General features: G+C 32.8%; 1 protein-coding gene across 1 annotated transcript; it reads right to left on the reverse strand.

The window, feature by feature from the left end:
• Nucleotides 1-506: 506 nt before the first annotated feature.
• P58IPK (dnaJ homolog subfamily C member P58IPK) lies at nucleotides 507-17,763 on the reverse strand. Its single transcript, XM_080151280.1, has 12 exons — nucleotides 17,250-17,763; nucleotides 16,247-16,482; nucleotides 15,766-15,903; nucleotides 15,239-15,319; nucleotides 14,807-14,895; nucleotides 14,303-14,404; nucleotides 13,084-13,278; nucleotides 11,559-11,627; nucleotides 11,338-11,407; nucleotides 7,348-7,509; nucleotides 6,718-6,838; nucleotides 507-1,216 (listed from the first exon to the last, which is right to left on the reverse strand). The coding sequence occupies exons 1-12, from the start codon at nucleotides 17,335-17,337 to the stop codon at nucleotides 1,047-1,049; spliced, it is 1,521 nt and encodes a 506-aa protein (XP_080007406.1). The 5' UTR covers nucleotides 17,338-17,763; the 3' UTR covers nucleotides 507-1,046.
• Nucleotides 17,764-19,525: the final 1,762 nt, after the last annotated feature.

Genomic DNA, 19,525 nt, shown 5'->3' on the forward strand with positions numbered 1-19,525 from the left:
ATACATCCTACAAATTTGTGTATAAACTAGGGTTGGGCCGGATACCGGATATCCGGCTGATTTCTAATGCCGGATATCCGGTTTCTGCTGGATATCTGGCCAACGTTCGATAACCGGCAAATTACCGGATAACCGGCGTCAAAAATTAGCCGGATATTATGTAACCGGATAGTTTCAATATCCATTATCCGGCCGGATATTCAAAATGACCGGATATCCGGCGCAACCCTAGTATAAACATCCTATTACTTAATAAAAACATGGATTGCAACATACATGAGTAGCAAAAACCCAGAGAAAATTACGAAACCTTTTAAAGGATGATCGACAGACTGACAGACAAACAATTGTATATCCTAGATGCTAATAGAAATCTTCTTTAAATTTGAGCTATCTGAAATAGTAGCCGAGAAAATTAAATTTCTCCATATCGTTATGGACTTTAGGACAAACAACGTGAATTATAGAGTAGTTTTGACACTAAAAAAGGCATAAATATAAAAAAAAATTATTTCAATTTCTATTTGTACAAAACATACATAATAAGAAAAGACAATAAAATAACTAATATCACAAACAAATATTTCAACAATGAAATGAACAAAAAATTTAACAAGGTAATTAAATATCAATGGCATTGAGATAAGAAAACGAATCAAATATTCTTTACAAAATTAAAGAAAGTGAAAATAATTTTGATTAAAGTAAAATATAATTACAACTTAAGCTAGACTATAATTTTTGCTTATTTGAATAATTTTCATCACACAAATTTTGTGATTTAAAGAAGGCATTTGATTCAGTCATATACAAAATCTCTTTGTGACAGGGAATAAAAGTTGTAAATGCTTTTTCAATTATGTTGAATGAAGGTTAATTTCTTTACTTTTCGTAGCAAGGACTTTCAAAAAAGTGGGTGGGGAGGGGGAGGGTGGTCAACCCCCCTCACTTAAAAAAAAAAAAGACGCCTTTGATGCCTTCGATCTAGTCCCTGTGTAATTGTATTTGTAAGCTAGATGCCATGTGAAAAAAAGTGAAACAGCCTATTAATTAAAGTGAAACTTGAACTGGAACGGTCCGCTGCCGCCGAACGGATTACCGCCCGGGAAATGGAAGTTCTGGCCGCCTTGGCGGAATGGGAAACCGTCGCCGTGGCCGCCATGACCAGACTCAGGATCCAGAGGGTCCTCACCGTTGTCGTATTTGGTACGCATCTCTAAAAGAAAAAAAACAAAATTAATTAGGAGGTCTTAAAGAACAAGACAATGGACAATAAATCAATGTACAACCTCCAATTACAATGAACAAAAGTATCACTTATGTAGATTCAAATAGTTGGTTGAAAAGTTTGAACACTGATTTGTACAACCCATTCCATAGTATTAAAAGTAATAAAAGTTCTAAAACTAAAATATGAGAATTTATACATGTTCATAAAGTGAGGTTTTTGGTTGGGGTAGGGAGGGGGGGTGTAGGCGACACACCATCCGAAAAAAATCACTTTCAGGCCTCCTACTAACTCTAGAGGTAAATTCATGGGGTTAGTGACGCAGTCATTAGTATACAATAGAAATTTGAAGATAATTGATCAACAAAATATGAATAATGATGCTATATTCAAAATTCACACTTTTTCCTTACATCTTGTGTATAGAAAATGTATTATAAAGAAAGTGCATTAAAAGTACCCTCGGAGCCATTATTATTTCAGTTATGTTATTTTGAATATTTGTTATTTATCGCAGCTTTCTGCGGATATTAAATTGAAAAATTGAGATAAAAAACCAGCTCAATTTCCCAAGGGCTAACAAAACTTTGTTGATTTTATGATTTTTATTTTAATATTCGTGGAAAAGTATCTGTAAAGCGATACTTAGCATGATACCGGTTGTAATCCAGCGTATATTGATCTGTTTCAAAGCCATATTAGAACAAGGCTTCCAAAGTGCAAATAACAATATCAAATGTTAAACTATCATTTAATTGTTAACTTTTGGTGAATACGAATAGCATAATAAGCAAATATGGGATCATTATTGATTAGGAAAATAGGGTAGCCCCGCAAGGTTTAGGCACCTCAAGTACAGGTCCATCCCCACAGGGATACGGCCTACAAGAACAGGCCTATCCTATTGCAATCTTGAATGAAGCATAAATAGTTATGCAACATGCGGCCCATTGCATGGCTGGCTAGGTTTTGCGGTGATTTGGTTGGGATATTATAATCATGGAAAAAATTCTGGAAATTTTAAAGATCATATGGCGAATTCCCCCATTTCTTCCTACACAATCTGTTGATACTTTTCAAATTTTATTAGGTTCCCCCCCCCCCTCTTATAAAAAAAAGCTTGGAGACAACCATAAGAATAAATATTGCAAAGTAAGCCTTTTAAAATTCGATTGTGGCTTTTGAGTAGGTATCATTTGAACATAAATGAAAATATTAAAAAGGAATTTTAATCATGATTTTTGAGCGGAAAAATGTTTAACATCTTTGACAATTCATAATGCCTATTCCATATTTATAAATCCACTGTAAATGTGGTTGAAGTTATAGAATGGGACCACTCAATCTTATCCAGGGAGGGAGGGGACATTGGACTGTCAATTAAATCATAATTGTACCCAAAGATTTGTAAAATAAATTTTGAGTGATATTCTAAAATCTTCATTGGTTGCAAAAATAGAATAGAAACTTTTTAAACCAAAAAAAATTAAATCTTCTGAAGGGGTAATTTTGTTGAAATAATTGGGTGTGTCCGCAAATTCTTATCCCTTAATATCCCTGATCTTAGGAAACAAATTGTCCATAATATGCATTCACAAACTCTTGGCTTTCAACAATAATAACATAACTTCTTGTTCATCTTATAAGTCGGACATACAGGCTCCTTGAGAGATAACATAATAGACGATAAATTGATGTAAATACCCAACTATACGACAAAAAACCCTCCTCAGTAGATTAAAATAATTACTAGATTAGTTTGAATGCAGATAATTTGTACTAATCAATAATAGATCAACCTAAATCCCCCAGCCAATAAATGGGAAAATGTGTGTTTTAAAATGTTTGAAATCAATTAAGACGATTCTATAGTATGATTTGAACTAGGGTCAAGCGGGGCATAGACCGGTAAGGGGCTAAACCGGTATTTTTTAACCACCTTCAGAAAATTACCTTTATATCCATGTTCCTTTCAAATGACAGAAAAAAAAACATAAAAGCAAATTTGTTCCTTATTAAATTCCCTTAAAGATGAATTTAAAGGGTACTTTTTGGGGCTCAAAGTCGGACGAAATTTTTTTTTCCAAAAATAATTTCACCTAGTTGTATCAAGATCGACCTACACAAAAATTGGTAAGACCTAGAACTAATTCGTACAAACCTTTAGAACAAAGAATTGCCCGCTCTTTCCAAATCCGTTGAGAGCTTAATGTTTTTTTTTCAAAAATGACCAAAGTTCGCGCGGGGTCTTTTTCGGTAACGTCGAAAAAAAATTCAAATACGATTTTTAAGATCAATTTTCAGGTTTTCTTTGGTAAAATCTAAAATTCAATAGGTATGGGCTTTTTAAGTATTAGGCCAAAAAGAGAATAGAACAGGTTTTTTTATATTTTTTTTTGATAAAATTTTTGTGAGAAAAAAATCGAAATTTCTCGTCCTTAAAAAAAATTATTTTTGGCACAGAAGAAATAGTCCGATCCTTATGAAAATTTTTGTGGATAATCCCTATAACCTATACTAATTTATGTTTGACTGGCCGTTTTTCATATCATTTTTTAAGGTTTAAAAGACGTTACCGGATTAGCCCCACCGTGGGGTAAAGGTCGGTAATTTCTTTGAGTCCAATTATGACAAACTTCTAAAAGTCCTAGGATAACATTCTTTTAGGACCTGTTAGTCTTTTCCGTAAGCTTTCTAATGGTCTTGGTTTCATTTGAAAATATTAATATTTACCCCATTTTTTTTTCTTCAAAAAAAACAAAAAAAATACCGGTTTAGTCCCGCCTCACCCTAGTTATATTATCATCAATGGGATATATTTTCACCCCTTCTTCCAGAGATGGTAAAAACCAGGTTTTTAAAAAAAAGAACAAACCATTTTTTTTTGGTTTTTATTAAAAAAACAGGTTTTTTTTTAATAATATTTAAATTATATTATAGTATTCTAATTTAGTATAAAGTTAAATTTTTATGGAACTTATTGCATGTTTTAACTTAAATACCTAAACAATGTATAATAATGCATTTAAACTTCTTTTAGAAAAATTAGGGTAGTGCGGGGTTATTCCGGTCAATTTTTTGCTTCAACTTAAAAAAAAACATACTTCCCAAAAACTTTTACCGGTTTTTAAGAGTGCAAATGAAAGATATGGCAATAACGAAGAAGCCTGTCTTGGTCCCGTTAAGATCTCGCAACTAGAAGTCGGTCAAAAATCGGTTTTAAGGGCGGCGGTTGGCCTATACCGGAATAACCCCACCGGTGGGGCTATTTCGGTCAGTTGACTTTGGGGGGGTAAAACACCCCCTTAAAATATTTTTTTTAAACATTTTAAACTATGAGTAGAAAGCTGAGGTCATTAGCTTTCTAACGGTACTAGTCGCATGCAGATCAGAAAATTTTTTGACCACATTTTGCCCATTTTAAAAAAGTCGGTAAAATCGCAAAAAAAACATCGATTTTTTTCATGCAAACTTTTAAAAAAAAATCGTACTTTTTATTATATGATTAGGTTTTTTTAAGCTTTATACATAAATTAGAGGCAATTTCTGATTCGCAGGTCTTGGAATTTCTTGAAAAAAGTGATTTTTTCCAAAAAAAATTTTAATTTTAAAAATCCTGCCAGTTTTGACAGCAGTTTTTGATACATTTTTTCTTGTCTCAAATTGGCTAGGATTGACCTACAAGGATGGTTAAGGTGTCTAAAGATGCAGAATTACATGCCTGACAATTAACTCCAAATGATATGGGGTCTAACTCTAATATTTCAACACATTTTATGCAACAGGAATTTTGAAATTACAAAATCTTGAATATGTACTCTAAATCTTGGAGATAGAACCCATATCCTGGGGAGTTTTTGTTAGGACATGCAAAGAGCTTTCTATAGACACCTTAAACACCTTTCTAGCTTAATCCTAGCCGATTTGACATAAAAAATCCAAACCGCGCAAACACCCTCTTATACGAAAAAGATGCAAGGGTTTCATATGGAATTTTAAATCTTCTAGCGGTCTTTCTAATAGACATACCCCTTCTTACATGAGCCAATGCAGCTGATACATCTTCAGGCAAATATTTAAGGCGTTCCTTTGGGTGATATACTCTTCCCATTACTATAAAAATGTGTCTGAAAAATTTTTAATGTCTTTACAAATTGAAAAGCTTAGGCAACAAAACATGACATAATACAAGCAGTAAAATGACTAGTAATGTACATCAAACAACAGGCAAGGCAATGATTAAAGCTTAGGTCATGCATTTGGGTTGTTCATGCTTCCAGATCACCTAAAAAAAAAATTAGGGTATTATACATTTATAAATACAGTAATAAAAAAAGTAAAAAAAAGTGACCGGAATAGACCCTTTTTTTGAGACGAAAAAAAAATTATGAAAAAATCAAGTTAGAACAACGCCTCCAATTGCAAACGATAAATGAATGCCATATCTTTCATTTTACAAAAACCCGGGGGTCAATAGGACTTACCATTTTTTCACAATTTTAGATTGAACATGGCCTATTTTGAAATTTTTTTTTTGCAAATTTTTTGCAACTTTTTGAGGGCAAAAAAATCATAGAAGGAGTGATCTGACAAAAATTTGCTGAAGTAAGAAATGAAAGTATAGGCAATAAACTACAACTTTGCTTTTCTGAAGATCTCTCGCAAACGTTTAGAACACCGTTAAAAAACGGTTTTAAAAAAGTTGGTCGAGTGACCGGAATTAGACCCCCCTACCGCATTAACCCCGCACTACCCTATTTGCCTTTAGAAAAGTATTAAATTGTCTAAATTGTCTATTAGATATAATAAGTACAAGATTTAAATTATTAAAAGAATTTTATATCAGGTATTTAGGTTTTTGACACTAATTTAGTGTATTATTTACATTATAAAAATATATAACTGGAAAGATAGGCCATTGTATAAAATTTTTTTTTAAACCATCCCCACCTTGGTTTTTTTAAGCTTGTTTTTTTTTGGTTTAAACCAAGTGGTTTTTTTATGCCAACTCTGCCTTCTTCGGCAAACATCGTTTAAACAACAAATCTCGTAGATCTAGACCCCTAATCAGCAAATTTGACCAATAAGAACACAGTGTAGGGACAATCCGGCCAAGAGGTTAGAATGTGTACTAATTTTTGTACAAAAAAAGTAGTAATTTATCTAGTAGGTCACAAAAAAGTTGGAATTCTTAGGATAAAGCTATATTGCTCGAATTATAATAATAATTCATATGTGTATGAACATAATAAAAAAATCTTCCACTGCACTGTAAGAAAATTCGGCGTTATCCTCTTAGAATTTTTTTTTCAATTTTGAAAATTTGAGTAACCCCCCCGCCCCCTGAGAGCGAACAACTATTTTAGGTGCTGCGGCTAGGCATGCAAGGGGGCCGAGCGCTGTGGCTAGGCAGGCTAGGGAGCCGAGCGCTGCGGCCAGAGTTAATAGTTTGCTGTCGGGGGGGTAATAAATCTATTGTTTGAACAAACCTTCGTCTGTAAGGACCTCCTTGGCCGCGGCGATGTCCATGAACTTCTTCTCTGCCACCTTCTTATCCTCCTCACTCTGGAACTTGTCCGGGTGCCACTGCATCGCAAGCTTCTTATATGCCTACAAAAACGAAATATAATTGACAAGAGGATACGTCCCTAGATGCCTCGAGGAGGAAGGAAGGCGAGGGGGGGGGGGGAGCAAACCTCCACGTTTTTTGTTCAGGGATTAATTTTTTTCTAGGATAGATTTATCTTGAAAATTAGTTAATAAGAACCTTCCCAGGACATATGAATTGTTTCACTGTTAAGGAGAACCATATCAATTCAGCGGCTAGCGAGATCCTTCGGTACACAGAGACAGACTGACAAATATCCTGTTACTTTTATACAAGAATGATGACAGTCAAACCTAGCAGACCGAGAATGTAAGCAAGCTTAAAATTACAAAGGGTAAATAATTGAAGGCAGGCAATCAGTAGACCGAAAATGTATTTTAAGTACAAAGAATAAATATTGATGGCAGATACCCAATCATCCCACCCCTAACATACGGTTACGGTTTCGTTTAGCAAACACAATTGGATGTGAGGGGAGGGGGAGTTGTATTTTTTTCTTGGAAGTACCTACCTTATTTATATCTTTTTTGGTAGCCGTTCTCTTAACACCGAGTATTTTATAGTAATCCCGTTTGGAGGCTTGCTTCTCCAACTTTTGAGCCTTGGCCAGACCCTCCTTGGCCCGCTGCAAGTCTTCATCCTTTTCAAGAGCAGTACGGTAATCTTTAACAGCCTAAAAAATATCAATATTTATAGTTCCATAAAGTGCATTTGACCAGTTAAGGTAATTGGAGTGGTAAATATTCAAATATATTAGATAGGTATAAAGACATTGAAAATAAAAATTAACTTTTACCAGAATATTTTAGAGATACTCCAAAAACTGTCTAATTTGTACATTTTTTAGACTAAATAATCATATTGAAAAGAGGATGTAAAAAATATAATGGAACTGATAAGAAAAAAAGAGCTATTTTTAATGTTTAGAAGAGAAAAAACTTAATAGCAAGTATCAAATTGAAAATATGTTTTATTAGAAAGCCCCCATGGGTATATTTAAGATAAGGCGGTAGGACTACTTAATTTTATCAACTATCAATAAAGGGAGAGGTCATTTTCTAGTAAATCCCGTAAAGGTGTGTGTTATAAGGCCTAAAAATAGTAGTAGAACGATAAGGTGCTCTAGATATATGTATTCCCTATTGAATAGAACAATAGGGAAATTTTTTTTTTTTTTTTTATAACCGTACCTGGATTATCTAAAAAAAATACGAAATTTCTATCAAACGCTTTGTTTGGCTCAAACTGACAAAAATTAAAAAAAAATATAATTATAATAATAATGTTTTCTATAGGTACAAGGTAAAGGTTAAGAACAATCTATACCATTAAACAAAGGAAGAAGTCATTCTTTACAGGTTGATTTATTATAATTATATTTTTTTTATTTGTGTCAGTTTGAGCCAAACAAAGCGTTTGATAGAAATTTCAGATATTCCAGGTACGGTTATCAAAAAAAAAAAAAAAAATTTCTTCCCTATTGTTCTATTCAATAGGAAATACAAATATATAGAGCACCTTATCGTTCTACTACTATTTTTAGGCCTTATAACACACACCTTTACGGGATTTACTAGAAAATGACCTCTCCCTTATTGATAACTTTGTTATAGGTATTGCCTGACACTTTCTGCCAGAGGCGTGCAGAAGTGGGGGGTAACAACACTATAAAACCCCATGACAAGGGTCAACATACCACTTAAACACTCAAGGGGGGTGTAAAGCTAAAAAAGTCACATTATACAGGATCTCTTAGGTTTTAAAAAATGTTGGGGGTCTTAATATAAACTTGATTGGGTTGTATATATCAGCAGAGTTCAAACTTTTCAACCAATAATTAAAATCTATAGTATGGGTTACTTTTGTTCATCATAATTATGGGTTTACATTATTTATAGGTATTTAATTGTCTTATCCTTTAGGAACCCTGTTCATTCCCGTTATCAACCCGTGACCTGGCTCAATTCTTAAGGTTGAAATGTTAGCACTTAGTTGAATCAGAATATTAAATAAACTAGGAATAATGTTAACTAAAATACACAACAAGCTGAAAGTTGAAACCCAAACCACTAGGTATTTAAGAGTCATTCATTCTCAACATATACAGGAATCTTAAGGGATAAGACAAGATGGACGAAAAATTAATGCACATCCCCAACGATAGTAAACAAAATTCGCATTTTGTAGATGCAAATTTTTGGTAGAAAATTTTTGACACCTATAATTTGTAACCAACCAATCAAAAATTCAATAAAATAACCAAAGTTTTTGAGCCAACAAATAAGATAACACTTTGGGAACTATTGTAATTTACAGTCCAATGTCCCCTCCCTTTCTGACATATAGTTCATTGTTAGATTTTTATTTAAATCTTGACTATAGCAAGTAAAAAGTTATTTTTAAGCTTTTTGGCTTTTCGAAATAACAGAACATTTCCTCGGGTTATCTTTCCTAATACTTAAAATCCCATTCGAAGCAAAAAAGCACGTAATCCTCTGTAAAATACATTCATATTTTAGGAAAGGATGACAACATCCATAAAAACTCTAAAATTAGACGATATGAAAATGTAGAGTGACATAAAATTAAATATAAATGTAATGAAAAATTCCTTAAATAGGTGTATGTTACTGTCATAATTAAATTTTTAGGACTTGTTTAAAAAAAAATCAGATAAGCAGGATAAGGATATCATAGAAAAAATGTTGTCAAAAGTTAAAGATCTAAATGTTTCAAATGGACGTACTTACTTTATGGTAACGATTTTAGAGTTCTACGCTATCTAAATAACACCAAGCATGAAATAAATAGGTCAATTCTAACATGCTTAAATTAACTAAACTTTACGTACGGACGGACGGAAAGACAATAATAAATAGAAAAGCTTCGCTTTAAAAATGTAAAAGAATTGTAAATTTGTGAGAGATAACTCCAGGGTTATTCCGGGATGAGACAAGGGACGAAAAATTGGCTTACAACCCCAAAACAAAATTAGATACCACTTTTGAACAATAAAACTTATTTGGTTAAAAAGTTTGGATCAGACCAATCAAAATTTTATAAAAGTACCCAAAGTTTTTGAGCCATCGAATATGAAAATGAGGTTTTAAAACTTTGGGTACTGATATTCAGTGTCCCCTCCCTCCCTGGTTCACATCACACTGGGACTCTTGGTATACTCCCCAAGGGGAGAGAAAACGTTTAAAATTCGCAAAACATACATATAGATGTAATTCTGGGTAGAGATAAGACCTTTGAATATTTGAATATCTCGTAAACTGATCCTTTTTCTACAAGTGGCCGGTTAGGCACTGACAAACCCCCCCCCCCCCCCCCGAAACTTATTTTCTAAATAAATTGTCAATAAAGAGAGGTTTTTAGTTCTTAACCCCTGCAAGGGGCCCTAATCCAATGGGGCCTATACCTGCGGGGCTAACCAGCAACAAAGTAACCTAACCCGACCTAAACAAATGAAAAAAACAGACGAAAACCTATAATCCCACCCGAGGGTGGGGACATTGGGCTGTTTATTTCACTAGTCCTCAAAGTTTTATAAAAACGTTTTCTTATTCTTATTTAAGGACTTTTTATTAATTTTTGATTGGTTGATTGTCAAACGTTTCAACTACTAATTGTAATTTTGTGTTTTATCATTGGGGATGTTTCATCATTATATCAGCTATTGTCTTATCCCTTTAGATCCCGACATCCAACCCCAATTTTGAATTAATTAAAAATAAGGAGTGGGGGTTGTCAGTGCTCAATAGGGTACTTTGTGTGAAACAGTGCAAACTTTTCATTTAATTTGTGTTCATGCATAATATATAGAACTATTTTAGCTTGCATAATCATATCTTTTCTTGTGGTGTAACAAAGAATCCTTTGTCTTTCTTTAAAGGCGAGGCTTTTCTAAATTTAAAGCGCTTGTCGTTAATTTAGCCATGTTAGAAAAGTTCTATCAGTTTAAATCTTTTCATGACAATTCCTGCACAGTTTAGTACAATTTAGAAAGCGTAACAATTCTATAGGTTTTTATAACTAGAAAGTCCAAAGGTCCATTGAAAACATACCTTATTTATTTTACTTTTTGATCACTGTACAATATACAAATAATAAACTGTACAAATTCCGACACTTACTTCAGTAAACATGTCTTCAGCCAAGTAGGCTTCAGCTCTATCACATTATAGTTGAGATTCATTATAACTAATATGTACACAGTACATTGTACAGTTATACTGTACAAAATCCGAAACTTACCTCAGTAATCATGTCTTCAGCCAAGTAGGCTTCCGCTCTATCACAATATAGTCGAGATTCATCATTAATAATATGTACACTGTACAGAATATACACTGTACAAAATCGGACACTTACCTCAGTAAACATGTCTTCAGCCAAGTAGGCTTCAGCTCTATCACAGTATAGTTGAGATTCATCATAACTAATATGTACACCGTACATTGTACTACAGTTATACTGTACAAAATCCGACACTTACCTCAGTAAACATGTCTTCAGCCAAGTAGGCTTCAGCTCTATCACAGTAAAGTCGAGGTTCATCATTAATTCTGTTCAATACAAGCATATATTTCATCTTTTAATAACTAGAAAGATATTTAATGACTCTTTTCAACTTTTCAGCAAAACGATGTAATCCTATAAATTGCTTTTTATTATCCTCGAAAATCTGTCTATAATATGATAGGATAAAATATATTCCTGATGGCTTCAGAACATGCTTTTCTCGCCTCTCCAGTTTCACCTGACTTTAGTTCACAGTGGCATAATCTGAAATATTAATAATTAGAACATAATTTTCTCTCCTGTCCATTTTCACCTGACTAGTTCACAGTGGCATAATCTGAAATATTAATAATTTAATTTATCGTTGATTGTCTTATACCTTTATATTCCTAATTATTCCTTGGTTTAACGACATTTATCTTAAAATTCTAAGTATGCATTCTTTGGGCCAAGACATTCTCCCTTTTATTGCTAATAAATATAACGTCTTTAGTATGAAACAATATAGGCTCAGAATCGAACATGTAGCTAATATATATGATAATAATAAAAATTAAATGATATCAAAATTAATCAGAAGAGATTGCATGAATAAAATCTTATTAACTCTAAATATTATTCAGCACCGCAGATATGATTTTAATCAATCTTTAATGGAATTCAAATGTCAATTATTCATAGCGAAGCTACTATATGATTAAAAATATGTCCGTCAATGGTTTCAGGGGAAATAGGTTTTTCTCAATTTCTATATAAGAATGATGGCTGATCTCTGTTTGTGAAGATTTATCTGGCTAATGCGCATCTAGTCTATTTTATTTTTGTCCGTCGGTCTGTCTGCAAAGCCTTCGGAGACATACTAAAATGGATTTTTAAAGGGGCAACTAAAATGTTTAGGAGTATAAACTACTGACCTATTAGATTAATTGGTCCGTCAGTCATCTATATTGAAAATGTGCTTTTTCTAGCTGACATTAAATTAAACACACAAAAAAGTTCTTGTGACCACTGAGCATCTGATCTATAGTTAACTTTGTCCTTCCGTAATTTTCTGTGCTTCACTACTTATGGATGTTGTCATCCTAGTCTTACCTAATAAAAAGGCAGCCCTATTCTAAACTTATATAATAATCTAGACTTTTTCACTTATAATTCCATGAATACCAGTAAAGTAAATTGGAAAAAGGAGAATTTGGACAAAAGTTTGCCATTTTCTAAGAATTTGTTTATTGAAAAGTTTTTTTTTCTAAATATCTGTTTTTGTATTTGGGAATTTATTTCAGCGAGTAGAACTTTGGTAAAACAAAAAAAAATACATCCTGGTTCCGCTTTTTAACATCGTGTAGTTAAGATACAAATAATGCCGAAAGATATTTAGAGAGAAAAGTTCAAAGATTAAAGTCAGTTTCGTATGCAGGGAAAGAGGGGAAATTGGACTATAAATTGTATAGGAACCCAAAGTTTTATACCTAATTATTTTCTTTCATTTTTTTACTTTAAAACGTTGGGTACTTTGAACAAAACATATTGGTTGGTTCAAACGTATATTAACCAATAATTTTATATACTGAGGGGTATTAAGGACATCCAACGAATTGGACCTTTGGTTAGGGTAGAAGCCCCTATCAACACCTCTAAATAAAGAGCCCCTAGTCGCTAGGGGCGTAGTCGCTACCTAGTCTTTTTTTTTGATAAAGTGGAAGTATTTTTTAGACTTTACCTATCATAAGCATGGAATCTTATGTTCTCGATGGTTGGCTCATTCTTGAGGACCTTATTGGCCATGTCTTTGCACTCGTCCCAGTTCTGTTCCTGGCTGGCCTCCTTGGCGGAGTTAAGGAACTTGGCCACCTTCTTGGCCTTCTTGTACAGCGGGTGACAGTCCTTGTGGTCAGGATCCAGCTTCAGACACTCTCTGGATAAAAAAAAAATAGATGTAAATCCTTAAGGTATTTCATGAATAAAACGGGATGAAATTAAAAAAAAAAGATGTTTGATGGGTCAATTTTTAAAAATCTGTAGGTACTTTTCCTCAATTTTTAATCGGGCACTGAAAATTTAAAACACCCCCTTCCCACCCTTTTTTTAATTAAGTTGAAAATAAGGTGTGTTAGTTTTTTTATGGTTTACCCTGCAAGGCCTTAACTCTGGAAGGACTAAATGAGGGGTGAGGTAGGTTTTTATGCTCAACTGGTAACTACTAAAAATGCATTCATATATCAAAATAAACCTATATACAAGCATTTTCTTAGTATAATCTTACTAAAATGAAATTCAATACTTTGAAATGTATTAGGTAGGTAATATCTACTTATTTTTCATAAATAAAGAAAAAGTTTTTCGATTGAAAATCATGTACCTAGATATTAATTGTTGTAAAAAAATACTTGTTATTAAATTCTACACACATATTTACATTTTTAAAAATAATAATGATCTATTACAAAAACACAATTGAAGTTAATTAGGGAGGGAGGGAACATTTAACTATAAATTTTTGCCTTTTCTCGCCAAATTAGTAAATTTTTAATCATCTGAGATAAACGTTTTTTTCATAAAAACTTCCCTTATATTTTCACTTGGCACTTGTAATATTTCAAATATGTCAATATTAAAAAGTGTCGAGTGCAAATATTGAACGACATCATACTTTTAGTAAAACTACACTTCTCTTCTCCTGCATTAGCACCTTTCACTTTCCTGTCGTTCCTTATATTTAAATTTGGCGAGAAAAGACAAAATAAATTCGGCGGGAGCGGCGGTTCCGACGCCGACTCTTCACCATTCCATATTGTACCTCTTTAAAGCAACTGCTATCTCAAATCTCAGAGCTGTATATCTTTATTTAGTTGAGTTTGGGTTTTAAAAAGTGTCACTTCCGCCTCCCCCATTTTGTTTATTATAATCTATGGTAAACATTAAATCCTCCCTTGTCTTACCTAATTTCATTGAGAGCTTCATCCGCCTCTCCTAGTTGATAATGAAGGCTGGCAAGCTTATAATACCCAGCTGTGTTATCCAAAGTTAGTTTGGTAACTGATCTAAATAAAAACACTTGTTAAGATACAGTTAAAATATTTCCTCTATTTTATTTTATCTCAATATATATGAATATAAATCAACCTTTCAAATGACAAAAAAAAATTTTTGGACTGACCCAAATTAGTTTAATATTTTTAGTAGCGCCAGGAAGGAAATGTGAATTACTTAATTTTAACTTAAAATAGACGCCTCAGGTTTTGTTTAAAGATTTCCGTTAACAATCCAATGGGCATCCACAGTATACACAACTCACTTGGTTCACACGTCTGTCAGTCAGTAGACTGTTTCACTTATGGACTTCGCTACTTTCATATAAATGTTGTCTTCCTTGTTTATTTTTGTTGTAGTTTTTAAAAATAAATTTAATTGCATTTTAGGTAAGTGTTGAAAACAAGAATTACCGAATGTCTGAAATTGCATGGGGTACGTTTCCAATTTGTAGATAGGCTTCAGCTCTCATTTCTCGTAGACTTGGATCCCATGGTATGTTCTAAACAATTTTATAAATAACAAAAATTCAAGAATCTCAAAGGATTAGACATAGAGATAAATTAATTTACATCACCTAGTTATGAAAAACAAAATTTCCCCTTCTGTAGAATAAAATTATTAATGGATAATTTGCACACTTTTTGGTTTAACCAACCAATTAAGATTTAATAAAACTTTGTAAGCCGACGAATAAAAAACGTGTTTATATAACTTAGGGTACCAGTAGAGTTTATAGTCCAATATCACGTCTCCCTCTCTGATTACATTTGTAAAATGAAGAACTATATTAATAGATTTTATATAAACAAAATTGATTACCTAAAGGAATAATGAAAGCTTACCTCTAGTAATTCTGTTATAATATCTATAGTTTGCTGGTGATTGTTCCAATCTGCGTAATATTTGGCATCTCGAAGTTTTTCCTGTAACGAAATTGATAATAAACTAGATTTATTTCTATAGATGGTTAATAAGGAACAATAATAAAAGGAAGATTTCTTAAAATTTCATGAAAATAGGTGACAATCTGACACTCAGGCCAGGGCTTAGGCCGCTGCAAATTAGCTAGTTGACACCAGACCTAAAACTTCCAAAATTAAAGTAGACTTTGAAATCAAGACCCAAACAAACATAAAGGTAGTTTAATGCATCATATTGTAGACTTTTATATACGGTCTATGACAAATGTAGGAGTGAAAAACGTCGGAGTGGACAAACACAGGAGTTTTGAAAATATTAAGTTAATTAAGAATTTTATAGGTTAGGTTAAGATATTTTTATACAAATGAGCCCCTCGCACGGGTTAAGACCATATATACGTGTAATAGCTGCACACAGAAAACAAACATAATAATACATCAAGAATTACCTGTAAAGTACTAATCATTGTGTAAAGCATATTTGCGTCAGCATTGTCGGGTTCTTTTTTAACAACATTCTCCAAGTCAATATGTGCTTCATCCAGCCGACCCATCTTCAGTAACAAAGCTCCTCTTTGTTGACGTGCCTAAAAAAATAGAAGTTTACTACCTAGTTGATTTTTATACTTTTAAAAAGAATAAGAGACAGACAGACAAATATCGCTCTGATTTGTATTACAGATAAACTTAAGTTATACCTATACCATTACCTATATATTTATGGATTTAATTTTTGTTTTGTTTATTTTATAGGCTGGGTCAGGTAAGGATAGGTTATATTTGGTAATAGGTAAACACACAGAGTTAGGCTCCCACAGGGTTTAAGCAAAGGCAAAAACTACCTGCTGGCCTTATTCTTAAAAAATAGGGGGGGGGGGGGTTAAGGGCTCCATAGGCACACTTATAAAGATAGCACCCTTTACTCTTTACCTTCAAGAAATCTGGCTTCAACTGCAAAATCTTGTCAAAATCCGCAAGAGCTGGCTTGGACCTGGAAAGGGCCATGTACACAGTCGCCCTCTTGTAGTAGGACATGTAGTTGTTAGGGTCGGCGTCTACAGCCGCGTGGAAGTGGGTCAGGGCATCCGAGTAGGAGCCTCGGGCAAGCAGGTTCATGCCCAGGTTTAAATGTTGATCAATTTCTGCTTGGGATACACAGCTAACCACTGAAAAAAAGATAATACTATAAAATCAAATAATAAAAACATAAAATACAACTTTTTAGAGCTATCTTTACGCATAAAAAGACTAAAAAAGCCTAGCTTTTTACATTAGTAGAAATCTTGCTAGATATTAGTTATGCATGCTCAGAAAGCGGAAACTTTTTATGGTAAAATATCTGATTAAACAAAACAAGACGATAACATCCTAAAATGGAAAAACTATTTCTTATATTAACACTAAAAGGTAAAAAAGAGTGTTCAGACTAAACAACTTACTTAAAACTTAAAATAAACCTTAACTCCTCTTGCGACATACTTGATTCAATGAAAAAAAGGAGTAAATTGTAAGTAATAAAAGTTGCTGCGATTAAAAAAAATAGAATAAGCAGGCACGAAAAAACCACAGAAATCTAAAAATGACACAGAACTTACAACAGACTTTAAAGGACAAATAAGCAAAATAAATTGATAATAAAAACGACAAAACAAAGTCTTTATCGTAAAAATGTTAAAATTTATCCTATCAAATAAAGCAGTGCAGTGTAAGGGTTTTTGTCTTATGATGAAGATCTTTGACTACAGGGAACCGATTGGATTCTTTTTAAGATAAGCTTAACATAGGTCCTGTGAAGGTTTTAAGCTATTTATTTTTAATATATAATTCTTGGGAAAGTTTAAATCTATTTTCCTGCCCATTCCCACTAATCCATAAACAAAGCCAGGGCCTTAGATACTAGAGGCGTAAACTCAAGTTATTTAAAACAACTTACTGTAAATAAAACTGTCAAAATATGTGAGAAACAGAAGAAAGGATGCTGTCTTCTTTGACAGCACCGCAATATCGAGCTCCATCTTCATCGGATATTATTCAGCGGCTACCTCATAGTTCAAAAAATATTCAACATTATTTAGAAGTCTGTCTGAAAGAAAAATTCTATATAAAGCAAAATAACTAATTAACTATTAGATCTAGGAATCAATATTAGTTAATTAAAACCAAAAAATTATTTAGTTTAACATTGACATATTGCCTTTCTGGGAATGATTATAGAATTGGTGTAATAACTTTATTTGTTACAGGATCGAATCGATCACATGCTAAGAATAAGATTATATAGAATATACATTATGCGTTAATTAACTATATATTAAAGCTATCCGTTGTGGAAGGACGGACCCTAATGTTTGGGTACCAAAGTAAATTACAATCCAATGTGCTCTCCCTCCCTAAAAATAATTCATTAGTATATTAATAGATTCAACTTTACAAGACTATTGTCAATGCAAAATTGATTCCCTGCATAGCAGACAATTCTTAAGCAGACAAGTCGTGGTCCTCTCTCATTGCACAGTGGGCCAGAATTGGCCAAAACGGTTCAAAATTCAATAACTCACAAACTATTGGTTTTAGAGAAAAAATTGCAAAACATGAAATGTCTATCTATGCAAAAACTAAAAGTTTGCTTATTTGTGTATACTCAGTTTTGGGGGAATTTTCGCGGATTTTTTTTTTCAATTACTACTAAACTTCATTTTACAGTTTCAACGTCAAAAGAACAATTTCATATTTTTTAATTTTAAGCAACTTTGCTTTTATGTACAATTCACCTCTGACCACTCCTTCATGTGGTTTTGGTGTATTTTTCGCGGATTTTTTTAAAATTACCACCAAACTTCATTTTACAGTTTCAACACCAAAAGAACAATTTCATATTTCTAAATTTTAAGCAACTTTGCTTTTATGTATAATTAACCTCTGACCACTCCTTCATGTGGTTTTGGTGTATTTTTCGCGGATTTTTTTTAAAAATTACTACCAAACTTCATTTTACAGTTTCAACACCAAGAGAACAATTTCATATTTTTAAATTTTAAGCAACTTTACTCTTATGTACAATTCACCTCTAACCACTCCTTCATGTGGTTTTGGTGTATTTTTCGCGGGTTTTTTTAACCTACAGAACTTCATTTCACAATTATTGGTTGAAACGTTTGAACACTCAACTCAATGAAACAACTAATCAAAATTAACTAAAGCCCCCTAAAGTTGAAAAGCCAAGGAATTAGAAAACATTTTTATAAAACTTTAGGGACTTTTGTATTAAACACACTGTCCCCTCTCACTCTCTCTGGAAAAAGCAGTATAGTAGTTTGGGAGGGAGGGGGCATTGGGCTGTTTATTACTTTAGTCCCCAAAGTCTTATAATAACTTTTTCTTATTCATTGACTTGACAACTTTGGGGACTTATTATTAAATTTTGATTGTTTGGTTCTGAAAGTTGAGTGTCCAAACAATTTAACCAATAATTGTAATCTACAGAAGGGGTAATTTTGTGTATCATCATTGGGGATGTACATCAAATTATTGGCCATTGTCTAATCCCTTTTGACTTCTGAATAGTAGTATAGCTATGCATAAGCAACAATTGTTAAAGGCTAAGCTTTTCTATAATTCCGGTCGTTCTATCCGTTTGTTCGTTCAAAACGTATAGCTCCTTTTAATATTTGAGACAAGTTATAATTGTCCAATCGATTTCAAACTTTTCATAATAATTCCAACAGTAGGGTACTATCTAAGAATCTTAGTATTCAATGCGTTTTTACTTTATAAAGATGCATGGTTTTCATTCTTGTTCATAGGCGTGCAAACATTTTTAACTGGGGAGGGGGGAAATACCCAGTTTGAAAAAACTAGACTGAGGAACATTAATAACAAGGATGACAAAATCCATAATAATCAATATAAATATCTCCACAACTAATTATATAATATCATTAATTTATTTTATCCAGGGATCACAGGGGATAAGACAATGGACGGTATATTGATAATGATAATAAATTAACAAAGTTCGGGGGGAGGGGGAATAGGAATGTTAAATACACAAATACCAAAAGTTTTAAACTTATGCTTATTTATTCGCTGGATTAAAAACTTTGGGTACCTTTATTAAATTTGAGTTCATTAAAAGCTTCTAAATGTTTCAACTAATGGGTAATTTTAATCTACAGAAATGTTAATCTTGTTTGTCTTATCCATTAAGAT

The sequence above is a fragment of the Acartia tonsa genome, chromosome 2 (genome assembly GCF_053477335.1).
Source record: "Acartia tonsa isolate MP-2025a chromosome 2, ASM5347733v1, whole genome shotgun sequence".
NCBI lineage: Eukaryota > Metazoa > Arthropoda > Copepoda > Calanoida > Acartiidae > Acartia > Acartia tonsa.

Bases quoted from the DNA above. Each gene is read 5' to 3' on its own strand.
- P58IPK (XM_080151280.1), bottom strand. From the start codon at position 17,337: ATGAAGATGGAGCTCGATATTGCGGTGCTGTCAAAGAAGACAGCATCC. The intron at 15,904-16,246 runs GTAAAGAGTAAA...CTATTTTTTTAG, and splicing joins TGAAGCCAGATTTCTTGAAG to GCACGTCAACAAAGAGGAGC. The intron at 1,217-6,717 runs GTTTGTTCAAAC...TTTTTCTTTTAG, and splicing joins GGAGGTCCTTACAGACGAAG to AGATGCGTACCAAATACGAC.